This window comes from Apis laboriosa, unplaced genomic scaffold, assembly GCF_014066325.1.
Source record: "Apis laboriosa isolate Shangri-la unplaced genomic scaffold, ASM1406632v1 scaffold4_cov146, whole genome shotgun sequence".
Classification (NCBI taxonomy): domain Eukaryota; kingdom Metazoa; phylum Arthropoda; class Insecta; order Hymenoptera; family Apidae; genus Apis; species Apis laboriosa.
Genome location: NW_025223501.1, coordinates 67134 through 84797, shown reverse-complemented (window position 1 = coordinate 84797; position 17664 = coordinate 67134). Strand labels below are relative to the sequence as shown.

General features: G+C 27.4%; 4 protein-coding genes across 9 annotated transcripts; 1 reads left to right on the top strand and 3 right to left on the bottom strand.

The window, feature by feature from the left end:
* Positions 1–93: 93 nt before the first annotated feature.
* On the bottom strand, positions 94–8172 carry LOC122717349 (atrial natriuretic peptide receptor 1). Of its 2 annotated transcripts, none has more exons than XM_043941358.1 (18): positions 7923–8172; positions 6112–6277; positions 5634–5708; positions 5075–5354; positions 4802–4911; positions 4240–4428; positions 3752–3972; positions 3322–3558; positions 3001–3121; positions 2723–2931; positions 2474–2633; positions 2015–2174; positions 1741–1901; positions 1429–1595; positions 1159–1305; positions 901–1093; positions 547–820; positions 94–393 (listed from the first exon to the last, which is right to left on the bottom strand). In XM_043941358.1, exons 1-18 carry the CDS (start codon positions 8135–8137, stop codon positions 107–109), a joined length of 3372 nt encoding a protein of 1123 aa, XP_043797293.1. In that variant the 5' UTR covers positions 8138–8172; the 3' UTR covers positions 94–106. The 2 variants fall into 2 exon arrangements, with proteins under 2 accessions (XP_043797293.1, XP_043797294.1); XM_043941359.1 differs by having other exon boundaries at positions 2483–2633.
* Positions 8173–9252: 1080 nt separating this feature from the next.
* Positions 9253–11989, bottom strand: LOC122717352 (probable tubulin polyglutamylase TTLL1). Of its 2 annotated transcripts, none has more exons than XM_043941361.1 (9): positions 11746–11989; positions 11443–11595; positions 11228–11293; positions 10924–11096; positions 10678–10864; positions 10404–10605; positions 10101–10331; positions 9460–9569; positions 9253–9391 (listed from the first exon to the last, which is right to left on the bottom strand). In XM_043941361.1, exons 1-9 carry the CDS (start codon positions 11811–11813, stop codon positions 9256–9258), a joined length of 1326 nt encoding a protein of 441 aa, XP_043797296.1. In that variant the 5' UTR covers positions 11814–11989; the 3' UTR covers positions 9253–9255. The 2 variants fall into 2 exon arrangements, with proteins under 2 accessions (XP_043797296.1, XP_043797298.1); XM_043941363.1 differs by having other exon boundaries at positions 10975–11096.
* A 123-nt stretch (positions 11990–12112) lies between these two features.
* LOC122717353 (39S ribosomal protein L23, mitochondrial) lies at positions 12113–14713 on the bottom strand. 4 transcript variants are annotated; one of them, XM_043941367.1, is made up of 4 exons: positions 14578–14713; positions 14171–14444; positions 13965–14058; positions 12113–13793 (listed from the first exon to the last, which is right to left on the bottom strand). In XM_043941367.1, the coding sequence occupies exons 1-4, from the start codon at positions 14589–14591 to the stop codon at positions 13747–13749; spliced, it is 429 nt and encodes a 142-aa protein (XP_043797302.1). In that variant the 5' UTR covers positions 14592–14713; the 3' UTR covers positions 12113–13746. The 4 variants fall into 4 exon arrangements, with proteins under 4 accessions (XP_043797302.1, XP_043797299.1, XP_043797300.1 ...); XM_043941364.1 differs by having other exon boundaries at positions 12127–13504; XM_043941365.1 differs by having other exon boundaries at positions 12152–12535.
* LOC122717354 lies at positions 13466–15635 on the top strand. The gene is made up of 4 exons (XM_043941368.1): positions 13466–13478; positions 13589–13625; positions 15166–15411; positions 15502–15635. The coding sequence occupies exons 3-4, from the start codon at positions 15192–15194 to the stop codon at positions 15633–15635; spliced, it is 354 nt and encodes a 117-aa protein (XP_043797303.1). The 5' UTR covers positions 13466–13478; positions 13589–13625; positions 15166–15191.
* The last annotated feature ends 2029 nt before the right edge of the window (positions 15636–17664 follow it).

Sequence of the window (17664 nt, the reverse complement as noted above, 5' to 3'; positions counted from 1 at the left end):
ATTATAATTATGACTTTTTAGTTTAATATTTAAATTATAAGAACATTTACTATAGAATAATATATATATTTTTTATATTTACTTTTAATAATGAAAATTAGACAGTTTATTGTAATTCTGATAAATTAATGAAAGTATTATTATTGGTTTTTGGACCATTTATATTATTAGGTGGGAAAATTAAAGGATTTAAATTATTTTCTGGTGTACTGACACTATGTTTGCGGTACTTCAGTGTCGGTGGTCTTGGATCTGGTTCAGAACAACCCTTTAACCAGTGGGAAGTGACTTGTCCTTTGCCTTTTAATTCCACTTCACCTCTGAGTTCCAAATCAAATGTTCCAAACTTATCCAATATACATTTTGTTGCATCAGAAATATGTATACGTAGTGCTATATATTGTACATATAAAAATATTCAAAAATTTTTAAAATTAAAATTCATATACACGCGTACATGCGCGCGTGACTATCTATTTTTATAATTACATATTTTTTCATGAAATGGATATCATCTTTTTTTTTAATTTTTTTGAAACGACTTACGTAAACCTGAAGATTCCATTCTCGATGCAGTATTTACTGTGTCACCAAAAAGACAATAATGTGGCATTTTTTGTCCAACTACACCCGCGCAGACTGGTCCGCTATGTACACCAATTCTAACACTTAGTTGTGCATTTTGTTTATGCATTATAGTGAAAGAACGTACAGAATCGAGAATTGCTAAAGCCATTAAAGCAATTTCCCTTGCATGTTCATTGCCATTTCTTTCTGGCAGGCCAGATACTACCATATATGCGTCTCCTATTGTTTCCACCTTAATTTAATCATATAAAATATATAAATTTCAATCAAAATTATGAAACACATGTTTTGATTTAGATAACATTGAAATACCTTATAAACATCATAAAATTCGATGATACGATCAAAAGTACTATAAAGATCGTTTAAGAAATCCACCACTTCCATTGGTGTACTTTGTGCACAGAGAGCTGTAAAGCCAACTATATCACTAAAATAAATTGTCACACACTCAAATTGCTCTGGTTGAACGAGTTCTCCGGCCATTAATTGACAAGCCACTTGTCTGATTATAAATAGTAATAAGTATATAAATTATCGGGAAAAAGAATAATCTCTGAAAATAGTTACCTTGGAAGCACTTGATAAAGAAGTTCTTCACTACGTCTTTTTTCTAAACTTAACTGCTCTGTTTTTTCTTCCACGAGAGCTTCTAAATTATTTGCATATTGTTCCATACGTCTTAATAAATCATCCATTAAATTTTCACAGTAACCTCTGAAAGATAATGGTTTCAAATTCATTGTATTTATTTTTAAACATATGATACTTGACTTAAAAAATTTATTATTTAAAAAAAAAGAGTTTACGTTTAAAGAAGATATTAAAATTGAAGCTTACTTCATAATGCCACGTATAGTTTCACGAATTGCGTGAAATGTTGGTCGTTCTTCTGGAATTTCATTCCAACATTTTTCCATAAGGGATAGAATATCCGGTGGACAATCTTTTGGTGCCACTTCCGGTCTGAATGGTGGGGTTTCTGATGCTGCGACGCGGCTAACAATCTTGGTGAGATATAAAAAATTATAATAATATTTTTATAGCATAATATTTAATCATAGAACAACAAATAGATAAAAGAACAAATAAACATTAATTACAAATAGACGAATAACATAGTTTAAAATTATTTTAAAACTTTTATAATACCTCTTGAGAAGTTATAAATGATTTCACAGATTCATATGGGCCACCACGAACTACAATTTCTTCTAAAATGATCGCGAAACTATAAACATCTCCTTTTTGGGTTGCTGTGCTGCCAGGTGTCACAGTTAATGGTACAAGTTCCGGAGCGATCCAAAGTAATTCTGCCAAATATATAATGATAAAAATATAATAAATTTATAATATTTAATCCTATTTTAATTTAATCTTATACTAATTTTATTTCTAATCTATTTTTTAAATTATTTTGACATACTAGTATAATAACTATCATCCATAATTAAATCAGAAGGAATAGTAAGGGTTTTAAGTCCAAAGTCTGAAATTTTTAAAACGAAGCGACCATCGATCAAACAATTACAAGATCGAAGTTTTCCATGAGCTGAAACCTCGCTAGCATGAAGATAAGACATTCCCTGCAAAAAATAAATTGTTTCTTTGTATTTATAAATATATAATAATAATAATAATAATAATAATAATAATAATAATAAAATATTATCTTATCAATGAGGCAGCAAGAAATATAATTATATAGAGTGGTTAAAAATTATATGAATAATTTTATTTATAAAATAATATATTTATTTATTTTTTTAAGAATTTTATTTTTAAAAATGAGATTTAAAAAATTGAAAATCATATTGTTAAATCACAAAATTATACTATACATATTGTATAATTGAATGAAATGAACATGATATAATTTTTGCACCTGCTCTACCTTCACAATATCGTGGATCAAAGACATTCGAAAATTCCAATCTAATTTAATGGCATCGTTCTCTAATACATCCTTCAAGGAACCTCGAGGACAATATTCTGTCAAGATTAAAATTGTTGGTGATGGAGAACAAAAACATGCACCAATAAATCTGAAATTTATTTTTATGCTTTATATTTGTATTAAATAATAACTTATATTATTATATCTTTTTATCATAAAATTTTATTACTATTTTACCTAACAGTGTTTTCTGAAGTAACATCTCGTACTTGTTTAATTTCCCATAATAATTTCTTTGTGACATCAACTACTTTCTTTTTAGTAATTTTTTTTATAGCTACTCTTTCCCCTTTGTAAATTCCAACGGTTGTGAATGCAGTGGTCGGAGGTAAAGATCCACCGCTAAATTGCGATCCTCGACGAATACGTTGCTCCAATCCGAAATTCTATAAAAGAAGGACTGATTTTAATACGTATTTTTTATTTGATTTTATTCACACACTTTTTTAATTCACCTCAGCAATCGCTTGGTGTAAATTAATCTTTGAAGAGAAAGGTTTTCCTATTTCCAAAAGTAACTCTTCTGGTCTAATTCTCCAAGACATGTTGTTCAGATCAGCTGATACTCTTAAATGTCTATAGAAAAATTTTCCATCTTCAAATCAATAATTTTTACTTATGATTTTAATAAATAAAATCATAAATTTATTACAATAAAAATCTATAATTTCTTATTCAATATTTGTTAAAAATCTCTTGTCAACTTTAATAATGAAGTTAAAAATCAACATATAAAATATAATTATTATAATTTAAATGATAAGGAAACAACTAGCCTGTACAGCACACAAATTGCAGCAACAGCAACAAGGAGGAACACAACAAGTGCCAAGCTAGTATATGCGACAAAAGTATATGCTTCGGTCGATGTGCACGCCGGATCATTCCCGAGAAATCCACATTCGGGCACATCCACTGGTGGACCTTCTCTTCCTCCAGGCCAATGAATCTTTTTCCCAATTACGGGACTATATTCACGATTTACTCCTAAATAATGCGCCACTACCTCAAACCTGAAAGTCTCATATTAATATTATTTCTATATGAATACATGACATAATATCTAATTATATTAAAATTCTGTTTTGAATTTAGAATGATATTGGTTTCATAGGAATGAATATACTCAGAATTAGTCCAGTAGAATGGGGCTTGATTAACATGATCAAATAGATCAGAGGAATAGCTGGCTTAATTGACGCTGACCTTCCCGTAATAGGATCTAAATCCAGGATACTGTAGTCCGCGTCGCGGTCTCCATTGTCGTCGATCCTGACGTGTCCTGTAATACCAATGAAGTCTCGATCCCACATTCTCCTCGTTATCGATATACCGTCTCTGATATCTCCACCCTCGGTCAGAGTTTCGTTCAATGCTATCCCGAGTAAATATACACCGTCATAAAAAGCTCCGATAAAAAAATTCACCTGGAATACAATTAAAATGTTATTATGTTTCTTGCGTCATTTAATAAATATCTTAATTATTTTTTAAATTTAAAAGGACAAATTTTTAAGATATTATTGAAGTACGGTTATTAAAATTTATGAATGTTCATCAAATATTTAATATTAAATGTATGCAAATAATGATTTATAATTTTAACAAATAATTTTGTTTATTTTGTTTTGTTTAATGACAAAAAATTTCTTCAATTTAAGCTTATCTGATATCTAGAAAGAAAGAAAATTTACTTCTTCTCCTTCGGAGAAAGAATAATTATAATCTGTTTGAGCTCTTTGACGAACAGTATCGGCGAAGTCTTGGAATCTTGGACTTGTTGGTTGCAAAAGAGATACTCTGAGCAATGCTTCATAGGCTTTTCTGGCAATGGTATCGTCCTCATCACCAACTTCCCAATCGTGATCACCCCAATAGGATCCCTGATTTTTTTTTTAAAAAAGATAATTTTTATATTTGTAAATAAGTATAGTTATAATTTTATATAACAATAAATATATTATATATTAAATAATGCAATAAAATGCAATAAAATAATATAGTAATATAATTCAATAAATAATTTACAGATTAAGAAAATATTATATTTAAAAATATTTGTATATTCAAATAAAATATTTTATCAGTCGATGTAAATCAATTTTACATTTAAATAAAAACATCCTGTAACCGTGACGTTTTTTAAATTTAAATTTAAATAAAATTTTTTTAAATTCCTAATTTAATCCAAATAAATCTTACACTATATATTTGACGAAAAAAAGAAAAAAAAAGGAAAAATAAAGAAATTTTTACTTGAAATATTTCAACATCGAGGAATGCCCAATCTCCCTTCGTCATTTCCAAATCGTGAGCAGCCAACATGAATTTCCTGACCAGAGTTCCTCGAACGCTAAGAATCAACACTATCAGAAAAATAAATGGCATATCAATAAAAAAATAAAAAGAAAAGTTAATTTATTTGAAAAAAATTTAAGATACATCCAACATAAAATTTATTATACACAATAAAGTGATAAATACTTAAATCAATGATAACAAAATTGAAATAAATTTTGGAACATTTACCTCTTGCATACATACTAGCATCGCGTAAGTAAAAATGGTACGACTCATCTTCAAAATTTCCATCTAGTTCTCTCACAAATTTTAACAATCCCTCTTTTCTTAAACCATATTCCAAATTTTTTCCAACTGTCCACGAGAATAAATCTGATCTGTCCAATATTAACGCCACGTGGGACCATCCAAATTCTTTAAAAATACTAGAGAATACCAATCGAAGTCGACACTGACAGTAGGACATTCTTGTTAATGTTCGATATTTGCTCTTATCTTTAAATATTCCCTTAAAGAAAAAAAAAAATAAATATTGAAATTTTATTCCATATAATTTTTAGAGCAATAGATAATCTCTTTTATTTTTTTATTTTATATGTATTTTATTTTATTTCGAATAACAAGGAGCATATAATTAATTACTAAGAGAGTTACAAATAAGAATAAAATATCATAAGAATCTGGCATTCTTTTCCAACCGAATGCGTACGCTCCATGCTATAATTAAACGAATAACACAGTCAATTAAAGTAATGAACGCAGAAAGAGAGATTAAAATCTTTTTTACCGAGCTTTCGTTTCTCCATTTATTGATTCTTCCAAGAATGCCCGATGTTACAGATAATTCCCCTTCTGATGGCGGCTTAATTGTTCGAAAATAATCTAATTATCATTTATTGACATAATATAAGATTAAATTACATTTTAAAATATGTAAATTACATTATAAAATATGATTAAATAACTATGTAATATTGCGTTCAAAAATTAAATTTATATAGATAAAGAAAAAAATTTTGAGATTTTTAAAGGTATTTATATATATATATTATAGAGGTTGTAAAAATTCAAAATTTTTTTGCTCTTTAAATTAAGATATAATGTAAGAAATTAATGAAAAATTTGTCAATTGTGTGATATTTTTTATTAAGAAACTGTATTAATATTATCGTAATTAATATTAAAATCTTTTATATTTTTTTTTAATTTATTATGAAATAAACAATTGAAGATTAATTGAAGGATTAAATGAAAATAAACAGTACTTGGTCACCCATTCCGGTAATTATAGGAATATTCCAATAAGCAGCAAGTCGTGCCACAGGTTCAAGAGCGAAAGCACAAGCTGGACCGATAAAAGCGATCACATTGTCCCGGAAGTGCATGTCGGCCGCCAAACCTGGTGCTGCGGCTCCGCTGCACGATGGATAACTATAAATTATTTTTTTTTTTATATTTTTATAAATAGACAGCATATATTTTTTATCTTTATTCTAATTTTTGTATCAAATTTGATTGAACATGGTATAATTTTATACTTGACATAATTTAATTGGGAAAATCTGATACATCCTGAAAATAATCTTGATAAATAATCATAAAATTTCGAATAAAAAAACTACGATCATTTTTTTCTCCTCTCTTATTTTTCATACACGAGAGGAAAAGAAAAAGATCCTCTTTAATATGACCTCACGACCCATTATTTATCGGCAATCTTTTATCTTTTAGTAGATATTTCTCCGTGGAACGCTTTTCCACGACGCAATTCTATCGTAACCTAACGTTAGAATAAAAAAAGAAGCGGACACATTGGTTGTAAAGATCGAACAATAGCGAGAAAAGGAAGAAGGGTAAGAGTTGATGGATGATCGTGTTTCAATGTGTAAATAGATCGAATTACCTGGAGGCAGAGGGATAAGGGAAAAACGATCGAAATCGTTGTGATGTTCGTATGAGGGGATGGAGATACGAGAGAAGCCATGGAACTTTCGAAACGTAGTATAACCCATCGAATGATTGATAATTGTTAGGGGTTGGCAGAGTTGCAGTGTCATTCCAAGTGTAAGGAACGACGAGGAATAATGATAGATTTAATCGGTGACGTTGAATGGGGCAATGATTGGATACTGGGCAAATTATCACGTTCAGTAATCCTTCCCTTTCGTTCCCTTCGAATTAACGAATCGTAATGCGGATTTATCAATTCTCTCCGATTATTCTAATTCTACGTCTTTGCTAAAAATGAAAATTCGTTTGTAAAATTGTGTTTTAATTTTGCTTTCCGTTTCGAAAATTTGATATTCGATTGGTAAATATATAAGTTATTTGGTATTTGATTTTAAATAATATGTTGTTCAAATCGATGTTCTATATTCTTTGTATTTGGCATAATTGATATTAAGAATTTCTATTTTTCGTTAATTTTCATACTACTATTAATCTTATATCAATATTTTTGGTAATGGATATATTTAGAATTTTTAATATTCGGTATTTTTTTTTTTTCATGTTCTCAAATTATTATATATATTTAAATCAAATTGCTTTTTCAATTTCATTCGAATCTCTCAAGCGGCTATTCTCATTTTATGAAAATCAAATGAATTGATCATCAAAAGTTTGTTTTTCGAGAAAATTCTGTTTGTGCAAAACAGTTCAATTGGATTAATGTAATGATATGGAAGGAATGGAAACACGTGGTCAAAAGTGAGTCAGTTTACACATGGTCACGCGTACGCGCAATCTAGAACGTTTACTTTTTTTCTTTTTTTTTTTATTCAAATAAAAAATAACAGTTGAAAATGTATTTTTTTTTAGAAAACGTAGAGAACGTAAAAAAACGTAAAAGAAAACGTAAAAAAATGTAAGATTAGAACGCATCAAATTTGCAATTTTATTCAAAAATTTATATTTATGTTAAAAAAATGATTTGTAGTAAATGATAGTGGTAACATTTAACGTTTCAATTTTCAACAAGTCGTATAATTTATTTTATCTCATTACTTTTCTTTCTCCTATAAAATATATCGGGGATAAAGGAAAAGAGATAAAAAATTTTCTTAATTCACTTTACCTTTCTTGAACCTTGCGCAATTTCACGTTGTGGATGCTTAAGAAATCGTTTACTTCGGTCAATGCCAGATCCACGGCTGGCCCGCATCTCTCGAGATCGAAGGGACTGTTCAAATGGGAAGCCATAAGAACACCGACGTTGTAAATCTTCAGAGGATATTCATAATTGTCTGGATAAATAAAAAAAGGGAAAACCAATTTGTAACATATAATCATTTATATAAGATTATGAAATTATAATTATTATAAAATCAATGGAGAAAATTATAACATTCAAATGAGACACATGATATGCCATTATATTTAACAGAAATTGAATCGACAGTCAAACGTAGTAGTAGAATAAATCGTTGCTGTGTCAGCCATTAAATTAAATCGCACAGAAAGTATGAATAATTTCATTCATATAAGCAATTGCTCGCGATACGAAAAAAAAAAAAAAGAAAATTGCAAAAAAGAATGTGTGATTTTAATAATATTTTCTTTGCAATGTTTTAATTTTTTTTATCATTTTATATTTTTTCTTATTCTTTAATTTGATAGACTAACAATAATTTGTGATAATAAAAGAATAGATAAAATTTTCATATATACCTTATTAATATAAATTTTAAAAATTAATCGAATACTTTAATCTTACCTGGTGACACGTTAACGGAACCCAATGTCTGAGAAATCACTGCGATTATTAGAAACTTTGCGCTCACATACAACACCTGTTTGTACAGATTCTTCTCCATTCTTTTTTTATTGTGATTATTATTTTAACAATACGAAAACGTTACATTCGATTAACATGATTTAATTTTATTAAGAAATAAAGTGAGATTTTCGCGATTAAAGATTATTAGTGAAAAAGATTCGTTCCTAGTTGCTTTAACATTATTCCATCACAAGTATTGCAAAGAGAATCACGTGACGAACGCCAGTTAGAATACATCTAAACCAACCCCGAAGAAGATTCACCCTTATATACCAATTGGTACAACGCGTTTGTGCCACTATAACGCAAAATTGTTACACAATTTATTGTGTTAAGTATTAATCACACATGTGTTTTCTTTTGTCTGGAAAATCTTAATAAATTAGGATAAATTATAGTGTACGTGAATAAAATAAACTAGTTGGAATATATGCATTTCGAAGATTTGGTACATGCGCCTTGACGATAGAAACCAACGAACCATACATGTATCATCTACGCATGCCTCGTATTTTGAACCTCCTTTCGATACTTCATATCAAAGGGATACATGTTTTTCATAAATTAATATACGCATAAAATAACGTTTATTATTAATTCTTCTTCTCGTTAATTGAGAACACCTGAATATTTATTTCCATTTGCTTGAAGAACTTCGATATTTTGCTGATGAATACTCTTTGTCCTCTTGAGTGCATAATTCTTCGTCTAAGAGAAGTTCAAAATTTCCGAGTGCTTCCGGTGGTGGAGATTTGTTCCATCTTACGCTGTCGAAAATCGAATTTAAGTGATATTGAAAAAATTGATTTTATGTGAGATTAATGTGAAAACTTACTCTGGGACACCATCGGGTGGAACGACTATTGAGATTATATTATCGATTAATTTGTATTTTAAAATTCGATCGTTCACTGTAGTAGACGTCAGTGATGGAGACGCATTTACCTAAAAATAGAAAAAGAATTAGCGTGAAACGATAAAACAAGAAGAAATGAAACGAGTGAAGTTTGAAAATACATATAATGCAGTAGTAAGAATGAGTTCAATAAGATCATATCTTGAGAAAAATGTATTTTAAATATATTTCATCAAAGGCGAACTCAATAAAAAATATTGATCAATTCTTGTACAGGATTCATTTTCTGTGGAAAAAAGAGAAAACTTCGCAAAGATTAAAGACATGCATGTTAGTTATAGATCAATATGATAAAATAACAATTTTTTTTAAAACATTTGCCCACTTATTATCCACAATATTTCATATATATAATATGTGACTGCATTTAATATAAATACAAATGACTATTTCTTGATTACATATAGTTTTATATGTGCAGAATTAATATATAACAGAAATATAATAAATATATTCATAATTGCCAAATATTATCTTAATCAATATTATAAATAGTAAAATAATGAAATTATAAAATATTTAATTATAAAATAAAAAGAATTATCAAAAGATTTTAAAACCTCTATAAGCCATGGTTTAAGATCATTATCGATAATGATGTCATAGCCATAACACTCGAAACAATGTCGATCGTTTGCGATAACTGGAACGACAGCTTTTAAAGAATGTACAATGCACCAAGTGATGTTTGCAAACAATTTTTCTGTAACTGTTTTACCACGCGTGCTCTCCAAGTATAATCTTAAATTATGCACGCTTAATTTACCACCATGCTTACTATTATACTCTTCCTGCAATATTGAGTCTTTTTATTTATCTCTTTTTTCTTTTTTTTTTTTTCAAGAAAGGAAAAATTTACTTACACCATGTTTTTGCACAGATACATTTGTAAGATGAACGTACATATTATCCAATTCTTGAATACTAGTATCGTATTTAACTGTACAAAACCGGCAAAATCCTAATTTGAACAGATATGCTTTCAATGGCCGAAAAGATGTAATAAGAACATACAAACGAAGATCAAATTTTTTGCCACCGATAAGAAGCGGATTATCAATATATCTATATATTTATTATAAAATAAATAAATATTTCTAATTATTTTAATATAAATTGCAAAATATTATTTTGTACCTAGATATTACGTATGATTCTTTTGTCAAATTTGGATTAAATGGGTTTTTTGCTTCTCGAGACCACTTTTTCAATTTACTTAATTTGTTAATTAAAAATATACCAGCACCCTGTGATTTTCCACATGGCTTCATGATCCATGTGCTTTGCGGTGATTTACGGTATTCTTCCACAAACATATTATAATCTAAAGATAAATTCATCACGTTAGATATATCAATTATAGGTATAATAATAATATTCTACCTGCCGGCAAAACAAACGTAACAGGTATGAAATCAAGATAAATATATTTCCCATCTCCTCTTTCCGCCAAAGGATTTCCTTCGCGTTCTAATTCCTTCCGATAACGTTTTATATTTTTTACTAAAAGGTCTTTTCGTGTCAATTCGTAATGATTCGGAAAATGATTGATTATTCTAAAAGCAATATATGATATATATCAAAACTTTTAATATTTGATATATATTTGATATATATATATATTATAATTTGATATATATTTGATATATATCAAAATTTATTATATTTTTGATAAAAGATATTTAACTGTTTGTCATCCATCCTATAGCCAGTTTCTACGCTGAATATGTTTCTGCATGATTGCGTGACTGCCCTATAATAATTTCAAAATAATTTATTTATATAAGAATTAATTTCTTTTTATTTCTTTTTATTTCATAAAGCAATAATAATTATTAATAAAAATTTTTTACATAAAATAATAATAAAAAAATAATATTTTTAATTTTAAATTGTTATTACCAATAGAAATTCCAATCATCTTCCGGACCAACTTGAACCCATCCTCTCTTTTCAAAGTTATGTACGATTACAGACTTGTCCACATCTGTACAAAATGTCACTTTCGTTTTGTCCGTTCCACTTGTCGATACTCTGTAAACGTTTAGAATTTTTCTAGAAGAAAAAGGAAATATAGCTAATCACATTAATATTGAAATAATTTCTTCCTCCATTTATAATAATTAGATCCAATTATTAACTATAATATAATGACTATAATATAATATAAATTCTTTTTTTCATATATTTTTCATTTTCATTTACCTGCCATGATTATTAGATATGTTTAAATTTGCTACACGTTTATTTTCTACTACTGTACCGGACGCCATGCCTTTTAGTGTTACGAGTTAAATCGATTCACCGTGGATACACAAAATTCGAAAATTTATGTATATATATCGAATTCCCGCGCATGGAGATCCTCGAATATGATAAACAAACAAAAATGAGTCAATAATAAAATTTAAGTTAAACACAGTCGGTTAATATTTTATATTTAATTTACAGTATTTTTACTTTATTTTCTTTCTAACATACATGTTATCTTTTAATCTATAATTATTTAAAATTTAATTATTTTACAATATATATTTTAATATTATCTGATAAATTAATATTAAAATTAATTATATTATATTACATATAATTATAATATTTTAGCAAATAAAAGTTTTGTTGTGTATTTAGAGTTCTAAATTAAGTCGATTAAATGATCGATTATCGTTTTAGAGTACCTTCTTGCCATGTCTATTTTTGTTGTAACATCCTTTTCGTTGCAAATCGATCATAATTTTGAAAAATTCAATCGTTTTCGTTAGGGAACAGAACCTTTTTCTATTGAAAAAAGACTGATTTGGTTATATTATGATAAATCAACATTTGAGCCCGAAATGAATAGTTTGTTTTCATGTTAAAGAACAACCGGCTGATTTCAAGTGTGTTTATACTTCGTTCTTATTTTTTTTCTATCTCTGTTGACCGATCATTTTACGTGCCAGAAACGCGCTAGCGTGTCGACCGGTAAGACGTATGAAATCGTATAGTTCTTGTACTAAAAATAAAAAATCATTTTAAATTCGTGATATCTCCAAATTGTGCTACCAATTATTTTGCTTTTAAATTTCTTTTTCGCATTTAAATTCATGTGACAATAAATACTTATTTATACTACAGTGTTTTTCGCGATTCATTATTTTGAAAGAACAAGTGGTTGTTAAAGGTATATGTGCATTTAAAAAATTGTTTTATAATTATCTAAAAAGATAAATATTTTAAAAAGACATTTGATAAATAATTTAAGAAGACATTGAGATCTAAAGAAATTTAATATATCGATAATACGGATTTTCACATATTCTTTGTGGTCAGTTATTATTTTGAAGTCGTATCGTAATATCTTTTACGTATAGCAAACGTATTGTTCGAAACACTGTTTCATTTTGACGAAACGATGCGAATTAAACGTTAAAAGCGAACTACAAAGAGGCGATTATTACTTGCAAACCGGAAATTAAACGTTGCTCGAGAGTACCAAAACCGTCGTGAATATACGAGTGAATCATGTTTGCGCATTGGAATTTGTGTCATGAATTTATGATTCGAAATGCGTCTTTTATTAATTTCGTATTTACTAATGCATTTTAAGAAATACTAATTAAAAATAAATTTTTCTGTGTTCCGTTTGCTTTAATATTTCTCAAGATATATACAAATTGTTATTTATTTGCTGTTATAATATTTATTAAAAAATATTTGTATTATAATTATTGATTAATAAATGTTCAATGATTTAATTAGGAAAGTACAAAATGTATTTCAATTCAAAATTTGGCAATCGTAATCCAATGAGAATGGCTAGAGGAAGAGGAATAGCACAAAGCAATTTATCTTCCAATGAATGCCTTTGTAATAGACCACATGGTTTTGTGCTCTGCAATGTTTGTGGTTATTTGACAAAGGGCAGAGTACGTTATTTCTGTCCTATTCATCCACAGGTGTGTTGTCTTTGATGTATCATATCCTTAAATGAAGTATGAATGAAAAGAAGTTACTTCCTTTTTAATTAATTTTAATTTTTAGTAATTTTTTTCTTTCCTTTTTGCAGACAATTTTTTTGCTTGACATTGCTCAATGTCCTCAATGTAAGTCATATGGTTTTATGTTGAGTGAATATTAAATATTAAAAATATCATATTCTTTATTTAATTTGATGTTAAAATATATTAATAATATTTTTCTTATTCTTATTATCATATTTTATTATCATGAGTAGATATATATTCTATCATTATTTTGTTTACTTATTTCAACTATTTTTATTATAATAACAATGTATTTATTTTATGTTATTGTAACAAATGTAGAGACATAAAAAGACAAATACAGATTAATATCATTAAACTTTATTTATTTTTATATTAAATAAATTTATTTAAACCAACTGGGAATGCCAGGGCATTTATTTTTTTCTGTAAACTTACGAAAGTTAGCTTCTGTTTGTTCCATTTGGTCTTTATATTTCTCTTCTGAATCTTTAGGAACTATATTAGGAAATTCGAACGATTGATCTTTGGGCTAAAAATAATAATATGTTTTTTAAATATTATTTAATTATTTAATATAATATATATCATATAATGTCAAAAATATTTTTACTAAACATATGAATTTTTTTTTTAATACTTACTAGAACTACATAAGCTATTTTTATATCATCTTCTTTAACAACAAATTTTTCTGGCTTATGCGTTTTTCCAAGAGCAATCCTAGTATTCACATACATAGGATGAACGTCATAAATTTTTTCTAAATAATTTTTTATATCAAATTTTGTCATTTCCATTGAAACGTGAAATTCTACTATATTTTTTGGTTGGTTATGTTGTGGTTTTACAAGCTTCATCCAAAAATTTGGAAGAAATATTCTAAGTTGTGGGTTACCTTTTTGATATAAAGGATACCTATAAAATTAAATAAAATCATGTATATAATATATAAATTTAATATAATAGTTTATTCAATATATATGTTTTAAATGTATTTTGAATCGTATATTAATTTTATTATTATTTTACAGGAAAAATGTATATTTACCAACGAGTAGACATTTTTGTTTCATAAAAAAAATTTATTGCAATAGTAATAATGTATTTATATTAAACTTATATAACTGCATATGAACAAAGTTTATTTCATTCGTAACATAGAGGTTATGTTACAATTTTCACTGATATAAACTAGATGGCGAAACAGATGCGTCTTATATTTAATATACATAGTTCTATTCTTTTAAATCTAAAACAAGTTTGATTTTTATGTTAATTTTTCTTTCTTGCTTTATTGTAAAATAAAATTTTTGAATGTTTCTTTTTTTAAAATCGATTTCGATTTGAACTTTTCTCATTTAAATTTATTTATTGACAAAATTCTTAACAAAATCGAAGTTCATAAGTGATTCGATAATCGATTTTATAAAACATTCAGCTTTTGAACTGATTCAGTGCTGTAAAAAAGACGTCCAAGTGTATTTCGGCATGACTTCTTTCTTCAGCTAAATTAACAAGAATATGCTTCACGAAATTGTTTCGCAACGAAACCCGCTTTGACAACGAAACAATTTGTCTAAGAAGATTGTTATTAAGTACTTGTATGAAGTAAAGGATTATATTAAACGCTTTCCAGAATTTTGTTGACATTTTTAATCGAAGATGAGCTGCGATTTATTACCGGAATGGCTGAATCTTTTCCTGGACGATGTAGAAACTACTTTATGCTTACCAATATTACTTATTATGGTCCTTTGTACTCTTCAATTTATAGTTAATCACGCAATGGACATTGGCTTTACTTTTTATCAAAATATAATGCAAAAATCTGACGAAGAAGAAGAAGTAAAAAAAGGCGAAGGTTTAATGGATAAGATTAGAGGTTCTTCTTCCATGTGAAAAAATTTATTTGAAAGCATATTAAATACTTTAATATTATTTTTTATAAATAATTTTTAAATTTTTTCTCTAGGATATATATGTAACGTAACTTGTGTTGCTGGTAATAACGATTCGAAACCAGAAGAGAGCGCAGCACCATCGATGCTTAGGTCAAATTTGCAAGAAGAGGAATGGGATTATTGTGAGGACGACGAAGAAAAGTGACAGATAAACATTGCAGGAAAAATTATAAGCTTCATTGATAAGTAATCTATTGTAACTTTTATATTGCTTATATTTTAAAATATTATTTTCAAATTGATACTATATTAAACTTAATAAATAATACGACAAATAATGCGATATTAATAGAAAATGAGATACAAGAAAGAGTTAAAATTATAAAAAAATAATTTATTACGAACATGATATTTTTGATTTAAAAATTCTATTGTTTTATAAAAAAAAAAACTTTAGTTTTCATTTTTCAATGTAATTTTGAATCATTTAGTTTTTTTATTATTTTTTTATTATGAAAAAAGAAAGTAAAAGAATAAGAAAATATTTAGATAAATAGAATTAGGTACCGAAAAAATATTATTTACTTAATGACATTTTATGATGTTAAATAATCTGCATTATGTTAGTTCAAGGATTCAAAGCTAAAAAAAAAAAAAACTAAGTAAAGTTGTGATTTTTTGATATTTTTAATTCTCTCTTTAATGAAAATCCAATGAATGTCAAGAAAGAAATTCGTGTACAAATAACATATCTGAATATCGTTGAGCCTCAATCCAGATTGGAGATTAAGTGATATTTTTCTTGCCAGTCTATTGGTTTGCGCGAAAAGATTGGACTTGGTTTATTACATGCCATCTGAAACATATCGTTTTTTCATTTTGCACGATAAATTTCACTATTACCATTCACTTATATGGTTGCTTTATTCGTAAACTTGTTTATTGAACTTGTATTAAAATTAATGTTCGACATTCGATTAAATGACTCTCCTTAAAAGTTATACTAGAACAGATTGTTTTGTGATCGTGCACGTCTTTCTTTTATATTTTATATTTATCTGTCTTTTTATAACAATATTAATTGAATCACCTATCAGGTGTTTTTTTAAGGCTGCATCTTTCTTTCGTTTTTTACATTACCTCTTTCTCCTAAAATATTTATTTTTTTTTTATATGAAGAAAAAATAAATACTAAATATATAATAAATATTTATTAAAATAAATTTATAAAAAAATTAAAATAAGTAATTAAAATGTATTAAATTTGTTTTTTTTATGAATAATTATTTACTTTCGATTGTCTCACTCATTATTAAAATAAGTATGTTTTTAGGAAAAGGAGGTGATGTATTTTAATACATTTCAATAATTTACACAATTCTCGCGAAAAAATCCGTCCGTTTCAAGTCACTTAGCAATGATAATGGTAAGAAGAATATCAGCAGCGATAAGAATATTAAATATTATTATAGTAACAGTAGTTATAATGTAAATGGTAGAAATCTAATGTCTTTCATTATGGCGAACCATTCTCTAAAAATTCCTTATGAATTTTTGTTTTAGACACATTTCATTTGTTTGAAGTTCGTGTCTTATTATTTAATCTGAAAATGTATACACAAACATTTCACTCATACTTTACAAGGTTTTTTTCAGAGACCCGTCACAAATCATCTTTTTTTTTCATAATATAATGAAAAAGTACTAATTATATTAATTTATGAGTGATCTGATTTAATTGCATTTCTTTGGTCGCATAGAAGAAATATATTGCTACATAATTTTTCTTGTTCGATTTATTTTTTTTTTCGATTGTTAATCAACATTCATTCATTAAACAACTAATCTCCAAAATAATTCCATTGAATTTTTTACGTTAAAATTTTATTTATCGTTTTTTCGATATAGCCAAAACACAGAACATTCCACCAATATTCTTTCATCCACTTAAATTCAAATTTTCTTTCACAAAATCATCCGTGATTGCAGCGTCACATGAAAACATTCTCCAAACCGGAAACATTTTTCCTTGTGGGCGTAGAGGTGGCACAACTCACGCCCTCATCCTCAAACGTGACCATCTTCTCGCGGCTTCTTGTCGCCGTTCCTGTACATTCCAATAATCTAGACTGGTTCGTCGATGCGGAATTAGATGCCGAAGGTACCGGTGGCGTGACAGCTGAGGATGGTCGTAAAACTGAAGTAGGTGGCGGTGGTGGCACAGCCATGTCCGT

Coding starts and splice junctions, on each gene's coding strand:
- LOC122717349 (XM_043941358.1), bottom strand. CDS start 8,137: ATGATTATATGTTACAAATTGGTTTTCCCTTTTTTTATTTATCCAGAC. Junction 2,175..2,473: donor ATATTGTGAAGGTAGAGCAG/GTGCAAAAATTA, acceptor TATTTTTTGCAG/GGAATGTCTTATCTTCATGC. Junction 1,596..1,740: donor CATTTATAACTTCTCAAGAG/GTATTATAAAAG, acceptor TATCTCACCAAG/ATTGTTAGCCGCGTCGCAGC.
- LOC122717354 (XM_043941368.1), top strand. CDS start 15,192: ATGAGCTGCGATTTATTACCGGAATGGCTGAATCTTTTCCTGGACGAT. Junction 15,412..15,501: donor TTTAATGGATAAGATTAGAG/GTTCTTCTTCCA, acceptor TTTTTTCTCTAG/GATATATATGTAACGTAACT.
- LOC122717353 (XM_043941364.1), bottom strand. Junction 14,059..14,170: donor AAATAGCTTATGTAGTTCTA/GTAAGTATTAAA, acceptor TATTATTTTTAG/CCCAAAGATCAATCGTTCGA. Junction 13,505..13,964: donor ACAAACAGAAGCTAACTTTC/GTAAGTTTACAG, acceptor ACTTCATTTAAG/GATATGATACATCAAAGACA.
- LOC122717352 (XM_043941361.1), bottom strand. CDS start 11,813: ATGGCGTCCGGTACAGTAGTAGAAAATAAACGTGTAGCAAATTTAAAC. Junction 11,596..11,745: donor ATATCTAATAATCATGGCAG/GTAAATGAAAAT, acceptor TTTTTCTTCTAG/AAAAATTCTAAACGTTTACA. Junction 9,570..10,100: donor TTAAACCATGGCTTATAGAG/GTTTTAAAATCT, acceptor TTCTATTTTTAG/GTAAATGCGTCTCCATCACT.